The sequence below is a fragment of the Corvus hawaiiensis genome, chromosome 8, assembly GCF_020740725.1.
Source record: "Corvus hawaiiensis isolate bCorHaw1 chromosome 8, bCorHaw1.pri.cur, whole genome shotgun sequence".
Classification (NCBI taxonomy): domain Eukaryota; kingdom Metazoa; phylum Chordata; class Aves; order Passeriformes; family Corvidae; genus Corvus; species Corvus hawaiiensis.
The window spans coordinates 7,891,329-7,906,882 of NC_063220.1; the positions used below are offsets into that span (position 1 = coordinate 7,891,329).

Genomic DNA, 15,554 nt, shown 5'->3' on the forward strand with positions numbered 1-15,554 from the left:
TTTAACAGGAATCAGGGGAAAGGAAAGCAAAGAGGAAAAAAGGTGGCAAAATAAATAACCATAGCAATCATGCTGACAACATGATTTTGTTGTTGCTTTTGTTTCAATTACATTTTCAACATTAACACAATATCAGAGTGGGCAGACAGAATGAGTTTCAAGGCTGCAGTAATTACAACATCAGGGAAGAACTTCTGACACAGAATGATTTCTCTCTCTCCTTTATTACCAAAATAGAGAAAAAAGTGTTTTTCTAGTAAAAAATATTTTCTCTGTCCAGATCTTATATTTATTTGGGAAATACACAAAAACTTTAAGTACATAACCTATGCTTGCATCTGCATTTTGAAATGGAATGCTAAAAAGGATAATAGAATATTTTTGTCCACAATATATGTTGCTAAACTCTTGCTCTCAGATCCATTATAACATAAAGGCAATCCTTAACTGCTATTTTCTTTGAATGATCTCAATTTATCTGCAGCAGAACAACTTCTTAAATCACATGCTAGTTTGATATAAGCTTTAATTATTATCCACAATTATCTTTCATTTTCCTTTAACTGTAAAATCCTGAACTACTTAAAAATTTGAGGATTTTGAACAGACATGTTCTACAAAACTAAATATACACTTCCAAAAATGTCCCTTGCTAAGAAGAACTGATTTGTTTGTAATGGAATCATATTCTGCTAAGATATCCCATCTGAGTGTACACTGTGGGGTTTCACATTTTTGAGCATTCTTATATTTCATATACTTTAAACAGTGATGTTTAAACACAGCAATAAGCATTTGAATATTTAACTGCTAAAAAATTGAACCTGACCACTCAGGGACAGGTAATTTATCTTCCCTTCTCTTGTCCCACAGCTAACAAAAGTAATATGGATTGCTTTTCTAAGGAATATTCTCGTGGTAGCTTGCTGCATTTGCCAGAGGCATGGAAGAGTTTTCAGCTCTCTCTCTCCCCCACCATTATTAGAGAAAGCTCATTAGCTCCAGCTAATTCCAGTGCTGCTGTGCAGGGAATTGCTACATGTTTTACATACTAGTGCAGCTTCTCTGTGACCCTTTGATCCCACAAACCAGTTACAGAGGAAACTGGTGTTTCTGGAGAAGTTACACCTGTACTGCACGGGGTTACCATCCCCATTGCTGGACCGTGCCTGTGTTGAATTTCAGGATTAACTCTATCACAGCAGAACCCAGGACACAAAATAATTTTTCCAGACATTCTCTTGAGCAAATACTCTCTTCCAATAGTAACTTTTAACGTTTAACTCTGGGGAGGGGAAACCTTGGGAACTGCTGTGTGATTTTTTTTTAAATATGAGATTTCCTTAATATCCCGCACATGACTTACACCAGTCTTCAGCACCACATTACATTTCTTTAAAGGCATAAACTTTCCTCTCTTTGGACAAAACCCTAAACCAGATTTCTCAAAGCAAGTTTATTTCCCATAAGCATAAATTACAGTTACTCAAGTTACCTGAAGTGTGTACTTCTGAATTTCATCCAGAACAAATTCCACTTCTTTTGAGGTTGTTAATGAGGCAAGATTTCCACTCAAATTGTAGCAATATAGTTTGGCATTGTCATAGCTTTCCCGACTGGAATTTATGTGGAGGCAGGCATCTCCAATGTGATTCCATCTTTCTCCACACAGATGAGCTGGTGCAAAAAGCACATGATTAAAGCTGATTTGAAAAAAACTTTTAAAAAGCCCAAGGGAGTCTGAATTTTAACTTCCTGAGATCGTAAATCAAAATACATCCCACACTCAATTTCCCTTTTCACATCACATAAGTTCTGAAATACCAAGTATCATCACACAGAATAGTGTATTTTTATGAAAAGAAACTTCTAAGAACTTTAAAAATAATTATAAGATACATGCTAAGTTTCAGCACAATATTTTACGTTGCTATTTCTTCCCTGCATTCAAAATTGAGCACAACTAAATATTAAGATTGGATTAGGTACATAGATAAGAGTTTTAACAACTACTTTTACTTAAATGTTATGTAAATTCCAAAATCTGAAAACAACTGTCCTAGAATTAAGAAGTCACAACTTTACACTATACTTGTTTTATCATACCTTTGCATTTATATTTGCCTAAATACTAATGCAACTCAAATGATAGAAAATTCAGATAACATCACAGAAAATATTTCCTCCTCAACATTTTACAGCATTACTCAGACTCAGGTAACTATTAAAAGATAAGTAAGAGCAACTGTTCTAGTCAATCTTCACAAAGATTACACAAACACAGTTTTGAACTGCACAGAATAAATTGATTCAAGTTATTTAATGAATCATCTCTGTGAAAAAAAATGTGTTCATTAACTTCATCTGGACATAAAGATCAAGTAGAAAAGGTTCTGACATCTAACTGCATATATGTAGCTATGAATATAAATTACAGAATAAATACTATTTCAGAATGTTAACACTCACCTTCTGAGAATCTTACACATTAGCATTTTAATATTCACTGCTTTCATAGCAGTACCAACATTAGACAATCAAGAAACTAGATCTTGGGCCCTATCTGCACAAGAAAATTGAAGTATAATTGAATGATAACTTATAAGGTAAAACTGCAGCTAGCAAAAGTAACAGTGTCAGTGCATAGGCAACAGTAAAACCCCCAGTATGGCCATTCAGCTCTGTGCTCAGTGGTCCCCACAGGCCAGAGCTCGTCGCTGGCTTGTGCAGAGGTACACATCACTATGCCTTCACTAACCTTACCATCTCCCCTACCACGATTAAAGGTAGCACTGATACCCCAATCAGTGGTGTAATCACATCTGGGTTCACCTGGACAGGCACAGACAGGCAAGATGAGGGTGCACAAATAAAACAAATCCATGTCTGCTCGCTGAACAAACACTCTCTGGAAACACGGAGGAGATTTACTCCGTTTCAAAAGCAGCTGTGAGCAGCAGTGTCCCCTTACCAGGTAGGGCCTGGCACTCCTGCTGCCGCTGGTCCCACTGGCAGTTCAGGTGCAGGGAGCAGCTCTTGCAGCTCGTCAGTTTATTGCAGATCTGCTCGTTCCTCACGTGACACTTCGTGTAGTTTTTAACCGACTGCAAAAATTGAACAGACAAAGCAGCATCTCAAGCATACGTCTAATGTTAAAAAAAAACAGAAATCAAAACTGAAATACAGAGCAGGTGGATCCCTGCCAGAAAGTCGTGGCCACTTAGAAACTAGGCTGAATTTAAGTTCCTTGTCTAGAATCCTTTACCAGATGCAGAACACATCTCCAGAGCACAAATCACTCCACTTGTTCTACACAACTATGAGTGTCAAACTGAAGAGGCCAATTCCCTGTACAGTGAGCAGGAAGAGCTTAAACAACTAAATAAAATATCTATTTCTTAGATAGTTAAGGGTTATACTCTCACTAAATTATTTCATCCTATGCAGGTTAAAGCAAGCAAAATAGTCAAACAGAACCTAAAAAATGGCACAAGGCGCAAAATAATTACTTCTGACTGAAGGTGCAAGAATATGCTCTACATGTGACATAAAACCAGGGATAACTTCATTCCTTTGTACCTTAGTATACAAGAAAAGCAGTAAACACTGAAAGAATTACCTGGAGGCTTTTATTGGGTTTTGTCAGTGTTTGTTTTTTTCCTGAAAACTGAGGTCTTCCAAGTTAGACATATTGAATACAAATTTTTCTTCCCTCTGCATAGTACTTTTAATTAAGACATTGTATTGATACCTTATTTAATGAACTGCCCTAAATCCTCAGCCAATTCAGCTCACCTATAAGGCTCTCTCTACCAAATTAATTTCAAGGTAATAATTAAAAGTAAGTCCTAATGCAAGACAGCCTCATACTCACAGAACAGTTGAGATTGGAAGGGACCTCTGGGAGTCCCTCTTGTCAAACCCTAACAAGTCTTGTCTCTCTTGAACAACAAAAGATTAAACTAATACATGGCAGCAAAAATGGATTGCACTTGGATAGCAAATGCATGATTTATCGACAATTTTGGTTGCCTTCCTTTCCAATAGTCTCCTGGAGTATGATTAAACAACTTATAAAGGGACTGCATGACAGTAAGTTACACAGGGCTAAGTACTGGAATATGGACATTGATAGGGCAGGGGGGAGGAAAGGTGCCTTCCTTTATTTCCATTTTTTTAAAGTCCTGAAATAATGCATTTGTTAAAGAGAACTGTCAATCTCACATACACCCAGCTTCATTCCTGCTGAAGAACACTGCTGTTGAGGGACTTTATTTTATTTTATTTTCATTTTTTGCCTTTATTGGATCAGATGCCTACCAGTAAGTTTATTATAAGAGGTCCTGACTTTTTTCTGTTCTAGAGGAAAGGCTACTGTGAAGCAAAAAAGACCAGAAAAGCAGGTCTGGATGAAGGCATCTACACCACAGTATGGAACAGAGCCAAAGGCAATGCCAGCAAGTAACAGACTGTCTATCTAGGCAAAAAATGCATACAAACAGTAAAGCAAAAAAAAATCTTTGCTACAAACCCACATTTAGTTTCACTCAGTCATGAAGCATATTCCCAAAACTGCCTGAGAGATGCTTTAAGGTGAATTTTAGAGCACAAGTAACCACCATCTGCTCATTTACAATAGCTCAACTAATACTCACTTTTAACACTTCATTTTGACATACCCTTAAGCATTCAGATTTCTTTTTTAAATTATATACTCTTCAGTAGTATTACATACAGATTACAACTTTCCACCTAAGCCAAGATATTTATTCTATTACTTTCTAATCATGAAGCTTGTTGTGTGCTGGTTATTTAATGTTTAAAATAAAATTCAAAGTACTAGTGGCTGTTCTATAATAATGTTCTTTGTTGTATTCCCTTATTCCCAGCATTTATTTCCCTTAAATCCAATTTAAACACTGCTTGCAAGAAAATCTCATTAGTTCAATGTAGATGTGAATCCAATAGGTAATTCATATTAACACAATATTAAGGTTATAACTTAAACTACCAAACCCAATGAAACTCAGAAAGATGACAGTCCATCTGTTACAGAAGTTCTGTATTGCTGTAGGATATTTATAATGTTTACACACCAAAGCACGAGTAAATCATATTATGTATAAAGCTTCCCTCATGTCTGATTTACTTAGATTTTTTTAAGTACTGATCCTGATGTGGTGGTATATAGACAGACTTATGAACTGCAGTGATTTTCTGAGTATTTACTGGAGAATTAAAATCCTACAGTAGTTTATCCTAGAATTTCAGAAATTGCTATTAAATTAGGTACGTCTCTCCCCCTCCTGGATTTTTCAGGTTAACAATATAACCTTGTCTAGTTTGCCTAGACTAAATGTAAATTATTAATTTACGGATTTGTTACTATTTCCCTGAAGCTACTCCCGAAACTTGCTACTTAGTCCTAAATTCTAAGTACTTCTTAGTCATAACTTTTCTTTTTTTCCTCCAAGATAAATTTGATTCTATTCATATTTCCTTCTACTACTTTACACATTTCCTCTTGACTATTCTTTGAATCCCTCAAATGTAGGCAGATTGCCATGATTACTGTTGTTGGTATTAGTGTATCATCCAAGGACTCCCATCATTAAAGAAGGAGCTTTATGTAAGTGATGCAAACATTACAAAAAGACAAGGATTCCCGTCTTTAAGGCACTGTGTAAAAATATTTAACAATGTAGGAGTACAGGTCTCTTTGAAGCATCCTCTAGTATCCCATATCCTTAGCAAAACGCTCTTTACCATCCCCTTCACAGGTTTGACAATATTTGCTTTATGTTGCCACACTCAGGTAAAGAACACTTTTAAATCACACACCAATCTGGGCTGTATTTAGGTACCTGTCATCAACTGAGGCTTTATCGTACTGCACGTGTGGAGACCAACACACGAAATTCAGAGACTGCTCCTGGCAGTAAGAGCATGGCTGGTCTCAGTCAGAGAGAAAACATGTCCCTGTTGTAGGAACATGCTCCCCTTGGAGCTTCTGAAAGCAATGACATTTTCAAAAATGCAATACTGGGTGGAGGCAGAAATATAACAATTCAGCCATGCCTCAACATACTAAGGCTCTCTTTAAGGCCACTTTATCAATTCTTTTTTTCTCTTCAGCAATGGAACAAAATTGACAAAGTAAATTTTTTTACTCTAAAATTCAATCTGTCTCTGGTCTTCCTCGGTGAAGAAAACTGCATTTTGTTGCAGTCAGCCCTCTCCAGCAATTTACCACTTTATTTGGTAAAGTATAAAAAGATTTTACTTTCATGGAGGAGCTTACTCTTCCATGGTATTACTTTATGAAAAATGACATCTCGTAAAGTTGCAGCAATCTAAAATGAAATTAATCTCTCCAACAAAGCCTTTTCTTTTTTTCTTTTTTTGGTAAAGACTTGTTTCCATTACAAAATATAAATATAGTTAATTTTCTGCCAATATGATCAGAAGCAATGGAATATTACTTTCACAGGATGCAAGATAAGGCATTTTGTGTGCAGACATACAGAGTGATTACAGTTTCATAAACATATTACACAGATCCAGATCAACCAGGCATTGCAAGCCTCTGCTTCCAATGACATCACATGTGAGTACGATCTATATGATCTATACCTTGATGATGCATGAGTCTGCACAGTAGTGGAATGTAGTGTTCTGTTAATGTGCTGGCTCACATCAGAGGGTGAGCATAGGCAGGGGTATGTGCATCATCAGTGCATTAGCACTGCTCATGAAATCCATCTGTCCAACTAGAGTTATTTCAGGGAAATGTTCGTATTTTACAGGCCTTCCAATCAGCAGAGTAATCACTGCTTTGCAGATATCTGTGACCATGAGGCCAATGCCAAACTGGTTGAGAGCATATCTTTAGTAAACTGGCAAGCTTCCATCAGGCAACAACAGCAGATTCTAAAACATTACTGTCTGTCTCATCCGGTGTTCTATGATCTAAGTCATAAATCAAGGCCTTTGTACAGCTGCAAAGGCTCCTTGTGATGCTCCTAAGTCTACAGCTTGTTATCCCATATTACCATCACAGTGCTGTCACAACATTATCATTTGTGGACCTAGTCCAGAAGTAGCAGTCTATGAAAATGGATAATTAGCCTGATCCATTCTGTTTTTCCACATGGTGCCATTCTGTTGATGCTGTTTTGGTGGGTTTATATCAAAGCTGCAAAATTCTGCCTCTATCATCTCACGGCCAATAGACTAATTTTGCAACAGCCACCTTCCATTTATGATAGCACCTCTTTCCAGAAATCATTTTGATGAATTTTTGCTATCCCATTCTTCAGTAACTACACTAACAGCCTTTTCAGTCCACTTCAAACCCTGAATAAAAGACAGGAAATGATACAGAGAAGACTGGTGCATCGTTTGCTAATCAAGCTGACAGTCATGAAAGGTTGTCAAAGAAGGACACTGAACCGAGAAGCCTGTGCTAAAATACCCAGTGCTCCACATTTATTAGGGATCATTTATTAGGAATGAAGATGGTCTGCTTCTTAGCAACTATTCCTTGTTCAGGAGTTGAAAACCACGGTTAGAAAATTAGCACCTAATAAAGAACAATGTGTCAGGAAAAGAAGGGCCCTTGAAGATCACACACAAACCATTAGTGCCTGGAATGCAAAATCCCTCTGACAGACTTATAACGTGGCTACTGATGAATTTGTGTCTGCACTGCTTTTATTAGCAGTGACTAGCTACAAATGCTAGTGATTAGACCTGGTTGTGCTCACTCTGAACGGGCAAGATTTGAGTCACAGTCAATCCAACTCACACTTTAATTTGTCTGTCTGGAGAAAAAGATTGATTTGCATCAGGTTCAAGCCAGAGAGCAAGATACTTTTACTAATGCAAATGTGTAAAGTAAGGGTTTTGAACTCAAGTACAGCCAGGTGTCTGTGGATAGCTGAAAAGTATAAGGAGGCAAAATTTACAAAGCTAAAACACTATTATAAGCTTGGCAAAAATCAAATGAACAAGCAAGAGATGCTGGTGGACAAAAACATAGTATGGCACGAAGCAATACTAAAAAGAGAAAACCATAAACTGGCATGAATCTATGTGATCTGATTGTTTGTACTTAAAAAGATCAGAACCAAATCATCACAAGACAATGGACCTCATGGTTACAGAAGCTCATGTTCCTTTAATGAGATGACAAGTGACTCCAGTACAAAGAAAACCATTTCTATGATGACCAATGATCAGAAGACCATGACTAATAAGACTGGTCTGGTCCTGATTAAAAGGGAAAAAACTGAAAAGCACCGTTGATGGAATTCATGGTTTCTGTCTGTTTACTATACACCATATATGCACAAAATCCAAGTTAATAATGACTCTGTGACTTTCCAAATGTCATTAATTAGGGGATAATAGCATTTGTCTTAAGAAATATACAGTAGGCAACATAACTCTAAAGAATACCTTTTCTACCCTGAGATAGATTTTTTTGCTGCACTCCAACAGCCTGGCAAACAAGTTAGTTTGTGTTGAAACAAGCAACTACTGGTCTACTAAACCCAGAAGAAGGACCCAGTACTGATAACGTGCTCAGATTTGCAGGACTCACCATGCTACAGTTACTGTTTGCTGAAATGCACTTCTTGTCGTCGCACCACTGGCAGCCGTTGGTGTTGGCGGTGCAGCTCGCGCAGTCCACGTACCGGTAACATCTGTCGTCTGCAGCAGCTGCCACACAAATCAAACAGAAACGTCCCACAGAAGGAGAATAACACCACATTTTAAACACTTCCTTAGAGCTTTTTCTGTTACATCCTTCATTTGAACTCTAGACATTCATAAGGGTTTAAGTTACTGTAGGAAATTAATTCTATTCAGTTAATAGGATTTACTCCTTTAAAAATTCCTTTAGTAACAACTATATTTGAAGGTTCGTAAGTCTCGTATCAACTGAGGGAATATTCACAGATTTACAGCACACAAGCTGTCTTAGCACAATGCAGAAAGTAAGAGTATGAAAAGGTTTTGTCAACTATTTTTTCTTCACTCCTTTAACACAGAAGAAAGATTCTCTTCAGATGTAGGATTCTGATAAAAATATTAGACGGCTACGCAAGAAGACCAGATAAAAGTTGCAAATAAAAAAAATCTAAGATATGAGCAACACATGGACATTTTAAATCTTTCTAAATGAATTTATAAACCTATTAGTGATTGGTAAGCTACAGTTCTGTCCTTTATCTACAAATGTATTTGAGAAAGAGTTAATGTTATATTCTTAACAATGGGACTTGGACTAAAATTTAGGTTATGTAAAATCATTTAGGACACAAATTATTACTTCTATTTAAAGTAGGCAAAAGTTCTAAAAATTGCCATGAAGCAAAATAGGAGAATTTGTACCATCTTCTACACTGATTACTGTGTTTAATTCCTGTTTGATTTAGCTTCTTTAGTTTCAGGTTCATGCAAGCTTAAAAGACTCTCTTGCCAGGGAAGTCTTGTCATCCAAGAATCGATCTTTTGAAAACCACTAAAATTTCTGCTTATCCTTTAATATTGACCATCAGAAGTTTCTCAGATGATACTCTCAACCAGGTAACAATTGAGCCAAGTAATGTGAAAGAATATATGAAAAATTGGCTTTTGGCAAAAAATTACCACCTGAAACTGGAAGAATTTTACAGCAGTGAAACAGTGCTGTTCACACAACTTCTTCAGAACTGGAATTCTATAGACCTCATCTCTTGCAAGTTGAGTTGTACCTTATTTCCACTGCAGCACCCGTACTTTAGAAACTACTCTAACTTTTTTATTTTCCTTCAGCCTATCTGTACTTTGTTTTGTTTGGCTTTTATAAACACCTATTGCTATGATCAGCTTTTTATAAGATCCACTTTCATCTGTATTACTTTTGAATTTAATGCCACAGGATTTTTTCTTTTTATATATAGATAAAACTTTCTAGACTGTGTATCTCTAAAAGTTCTGAAACTGTACAAAAGCCATTTTCCAGAAAACTGTACCTGGATAGTGGTTTTGTTATATCATGTACCTTTTTTTTCTGAGTTTGCAACTTTATAGCCAGTCCAAAAACAAGTAAAAGCTATCAGGAAAAGAAAGTATCTTGAAGTGTTGATTAATAGCAGTGCTAGTAACTTTTCAATGAACATTAAACATAGACTGGCAGTTTAATTGTATGGCAGTTTGTACACACAGCACACAGCTAAAACTTGGAAAATAATTTTACACTGTGCTGAAAGGAAAGATGCACAGAGAAAAACAGTAGGTGCGTGCAGCAGGGATAAATATTCTGTTCATGTGACATATAAGAACAACACTTTCACAAGCAATTTATTTGTGACAAGCCAAAATGTTTAGGAATAGGTTGGAACAGTTATTCATAACAGTAAATTGCTGTTTCAAACAATACAGCCATCACAATGCCACAGAGAAATTCATATGACAAACTTGAATCCATCTGACACACTGCAAAGGGCTTGTTTGCCTGAGGTTTTTTCCCAGCTGTGCCTGTACTGTATTCTTCTGTACAAATGTTCCTGTTTCATAGGTAATCTACTTGAAGCAGTGATGCTTTCCTCTCTTATTGGTACATACAGGTATGAGAGTGCCATATGCCCATAACACCAGGGTATCACTTGCAGTGCCCATTTGTGCTCTGACTGCTGTTCTGCTCTTCCCTTAGCACCTAAACTTGCGCTCTTTTGCATCTACTTCCCTGCATGTAAAATACAAAAGGATTCCACAACTGAACGATTTTATAAAAAATAGTCTATAAATCTCTGGCACTGGGTATACTCAGAGAGGAACAGTCTTAACATTACAGTCACTATGTCCTGGTTACTTCCTTGGGGATCATTTGGGGGCTTGCCTGCCCTCATCTCCTACATTGCACTGCAAACATGACATGAACAGACTAGAATTCACTTACCTGTTTTCTTGGGACATTTTGCTCTAAGGATGTTATTAGCATGTCCAGATTCCCAAGATTCACAATGTTTCTTGTTCCACAGACACCTTATTCCTGGACGGGCATTTTTGCACAGCTCCTCATCTCTGAATGCTTCACAGTTGGGAGGCTTGTACACGAGGATGTCATTCAATAGAACACTCGAAAAACCCCCAAATATATACATGGACCTATTAGGAAAAAGCAAGGAAATTTAACTGTTATTGTAGACACGTTTTGTTGATTTCTTATCATTAATTACAATTGATTAATTATACAATTAAAAATTCACATAGTATTATTAAAAAAAAAAAAAACTTATTCTTTCTCTACTAAAGACTCCATCAGTGGTTCCTTTATTGATTACTTTTCCAATTTACTTCTCCATGGAAGTTTAGAGTAACAAAAAATTGCGGGAAGCTCCCTATGCAGTATGTATTATGGAGTGGCATATCCCAAATGTTTGGAAAGAAGAATTAAGAGCTTTGGAAGACTGCTCATTTTTGCAGTTAGATATTGAGAACAGAGCATGAAATACTGGCCTGTAGAAAACAAGAACATTCTTTTCAAGACAGGCAGCAACAATTGGTAAGATGGATATTTCTTTTTGGTAACATTTACGATGCAGTAGCTGCTGACACAGGAACCAAAAGACTAGACCTGAGTCCTCACCCTTCTCATTTAAAACTAAAAACAGCCTCGGGTAAAAGACAGTAATAGAAAACCTCTATATCTGTTGTATGATGTACTCTTAAAACAGAATTAATCACAGAGTTACCAACAGCAAAAATCTGGCAGGTATCTTGTATTGCACTTTTTTGGTACCAAAAACCCCACCAAAAATGCCACTAAGTTCTTAAAAAAAAAAAAAAAAAAGAGGTATTTTGAATGTAATTCATAGAAAGTGACAGTTCTCAAAGTATCAGACATGGCTTAGATGTCATAAAACACATGAATCATAATGAAAAATATCAGTTGCTGAATTCACTAATTGCAAGCAATTTTGCCTTAATAAATAAATCTGTTCATTGATTAATGTCAAGTGCTCTGTGTACATACTTACAATTTAGTGCTATTTTTGTTAAAAGCAGTCACACTCCTATTTGTAGCATTACCCATTAACTCATTTCCGACCTATACAAGATCCTTATATAGAGGATCCATAAGTTGCCTACAAATACTTAAGTACTGAGTATATTAGTGCGATGAATAATGCAGAAGAGGTACAGTGATCTATAGTACTGCAGCTTCAGATACTAAGCCAGCTGGCAACCAGCAAAAGGAAAGCTGAGACAAGCAAATAATACACGTTTCTTTAAACCTGACTATTGTTTTCTACAACTTTTCCAACTTAATATGATCTAGTTGCTGGCAGGCTTTTCGTCCTGCCAGTGGTTAAAGATGATAACCATATCAGTACCATCAAAATCTTCCCTTTTCATAGCAAATTGTAGTTACATGGTTATTTTATGATTGTAGAAGAACAAAGAATTATAGCATGCTGCAAAGAGAAGAAGATTTCTCCCATCATACCTAAGTGAGGGTTATATTTGGTACCAAATATCAAATTCAGTGTAGCTCTCAATACTGAGAAAACACCTCAGTACACTGGAACCTAAAATGTCACTGAATAGATCCCACAGCCTGGCAGATTGGGAATTAGCTGCACTGATTACCTGATGAGCACTACTTTTCCTTTCAATAAATGACATCAGTTCTATGGTATTGAACCATACTTCACTTAAGTGTGATTTCTGTTACAGTTTTTTCCTTCAGAAAAAGGGCAAGGAAAATTTAAGAGACAGTTCATTTACCCATTACTGACAACAGCAGTGTGACCAAATCTGTTGACATCTCGATGCAGATTAGGTTTTGGTAAAATCTTCCATTCGTCACAAGCTGAAAGACAAAAAACCAAGCATATATCAAATAATTTGAAAAGTTTTCAGCAAAATCCATGTGAACTATATTTTAACTGCTCAAGGATAAATCAACAGGTTACTCCTTTTAGATGCATTTGTGAGTACACGCTCCAATAACCTGTCAGCAACACTGATCTATCCTGACATTTATGAAGACTACAGGACATTCATAGAAGAGTCACCTCATTACACATACAGTTGTCTGCCCTCACAGCCAATTTCAACACCCACAGCAACAAGCACTGCCATCTCTGTTATCAAGGGATCAGTAATATTGCCCTAATGTTTACATGCTCTCAAATTAGCTGAAGGGTTTCAATTTGTAAGTATTTCATGGAATATCTATGGCAGCAAACTTAGTTCTTAAGTGTTTTAAGAGAAACTATCACTCCTCCAGCTGTGCAACCCATCTCATTATTGTCTTACTTTCGGTATCTTGATTTAAGTATGCTACTTATTACTTTCCACATATTTGAGAGGAATGTTGTATCAGTATCTCCATGTCAAATTAATTACTAGAGCATGTTTCTTTTAGAACTGCTGTACACAAATGTGGTTTTGGTGTGGTTTCATTTTTCTTTCCTGACTAGGGTTTTAGTTCTTTAGAACAATTAGTCCTTTCTTCATTATTTCCTACTTACACTTTACTGGCTTCAAATATTCAAATCCCACAGTAACAGAAACAGGGAGCACCTACAGATTGAGACTTCAAGGAAACCCCTATAAAGTGGAGTAGGGAAAGTACTTTTCTACAGAGCAAGCAAAACATTCCCAGAATTTGTCATCATAACAGGTTTTGGAGAGAGGTAGGGCAAACTTTCAGGAAAATTGTAACCCTAACATGAAATGAAAAAAATGAAAGCTTTCTCATTTAAAAAATAAAATCTCCCATACACACAAAGATAAGGATTACATGCAAAGCTGAAAAGGAGTTGAAGGGAAAGAGGCCTCTTCAATTTATTCCAAATAAAAGCATGGCTTTTTTTATATATAGAGACAATTGATTTTAAGCCAGAGGCAAAGCTATCAGTTTGGACATTAAGACAGAAAAGAAAAAGACCTATTTGCTCAGCACGCTCTCCATAATACTGAGAAGTGGACAGAGTACTGCCTGTAGAAGCTGCAGAGTCAGAGTTAGTAACACAAGGAAGCAGAAGTGTCCTAAAGAGATCAACAATTAGAAAAGATTGCTGGCAGACAGCAAGACTGCTGGGAACACATCTGAAACCTGTTTCCAGAGCCTTAATGCAAGAGAGACTTTACATAAAAGTGCTGAATTCATTTACCTGTAAGATTCCAATGACAGTCACATCTAAAGAAGGTAAACCTACTTAATATTAAAATTTGAGATAATTTATGCAAGTTATGGATATGTTAAAAAATAAAGAAATATCACCATCAGACCACATATTTCAAAAAATAAATAAAAAATAAAACATTATTTTAAAAAACCCCAAATCCCAAAAAATCATCTTCCCTCTTGTAAGAGACTTAAAGATCACAATTGCCTCAAACACTGTTAAGATGACAGAAGGACTTTGCCCTGAAGATAAGCACAGAATGGTGCTGGCTCTGGGCCTGGCGAAGTCTGGCCAGCATGTCCTGGGAGATGCATCCAGACAAAAATTCCCACTGTGGCAAACTGGGGGAAACAAAGATCTGTCTCTCTCTTTCACTCTTGTTTCTCTCCCTGTCCTTCCCCTGCTTCTTTCAATCTCTCCTTCCCTCACATTTACTGTTAAATAAAATCCGTGCTATTGGTTGGGCATATGGTCTTGTTTGAACCTTAACTTGGGTAGAGGCATCTCTCCATATTCATATTATAACACCTCGCTCCTCAGCTCAAAAAAACGGAAACAAATATCAGGAAATCCTGGAGGAACAAACTCTCTCCCAGGCTGGTGTCACTCCCACTGTCAGAACAGTTCAACTTCACTAGTGCTGCCGTTCTGGCACTTCCAGTGCAGAAAATTATTCCCAGCAGAAAACTATTGACAGAAGCACCTGGTGCAGTCAGCATCCTGTTAGCAAACCACGCTGGAACACCTCAGTGCAAGGTCACATGAGGATGGACTCGGCACACAGGAGGGGACAGGGCAGCACAGCTACTGCAGCAGTGCCGCTAAATCAACTCGGGCTTCCACTGAACCACAGCCTGAGCCCATAAAGAGACCCAGTGTGAGACTCTGGCCGTGCTAAATAAACCAATTACACCTCTTTATAAACTGGAAACAGAAACTAAAAGCACATTATTACTGGAGTAATGCAGATGGTTCCAACAGCAATAATTTTGACATCAGGTGGTGGGCTCGGAATGGATTTAGCAGCTTGAAGAAAATACAGCAAGTTTAATTCACTGTCTTATGGGAGCAACACATCCCAAAATTCTTACTTCTTTCTCAACTGCTACTTTCTTTCACCATCATTGTTAACATTATATTATCATAACACTATGGAATTATTAATACACTTCATCTTTCACAATTGTTCTTTTCTTGTTTTCTCTACTTAAATAGAATGGTGAAAGTATGAAAATGCCAGAGAGATGTTCCTGAAACAGTTTTAACAAAAGAGATCACAGCACTAGGACATGAACTACCTACTTATGATCATAAGTTTCTGATGAAGTTGGGAGTAGTGTTAAATATAGAAGTTGTGCATTACCC

At 36.9% G+C, this 15,554-nt stretch overlaps 1 protein-coding gene across 5 annotated transcripts in view; it reads right to left on the reverse strand.

The window, feature by feature from the left end:
* The window catches only part of ATRNL1 (attractin like 1), a 448,295-nt gene that overhangs the window by 341,033 nt on the left and 91,708 nt on the right, over positions 1–15,554 (reverse strand). For all 5 annotated transcript variants that reach the window (XR_007205109.1, XM_048310902.1, XM_048310901.1 and 2 more), the window contains exons 11-15: positions 12,781–12,865; positions 10,949–11,157; positions 8,606–8,724; positions 2,972–3,104; positions 1,496–1,677 (exon numbers count right to left, since the gene is read on the reverse strand). Coding sequence is in view for 4 of the 5 variants with exons in the window: in XM_048310902.1 (XP_048166859.1) it covers positions 1,496–1,677; positions 2,972–3,104; positions 8,606–8,724; positions 10,949–11,157; positions 12,781–12,865 (728 nt within the window). In the remaining variant the exon portion in view is untranslated. The remainder of the gene's footprint in view (positions 1–1,495; positions 1,678–2,971; positions 3,105–8,605; positions 8,725–10,948; positions 11,158–12,780; positions 12,866–15,554) is intronic.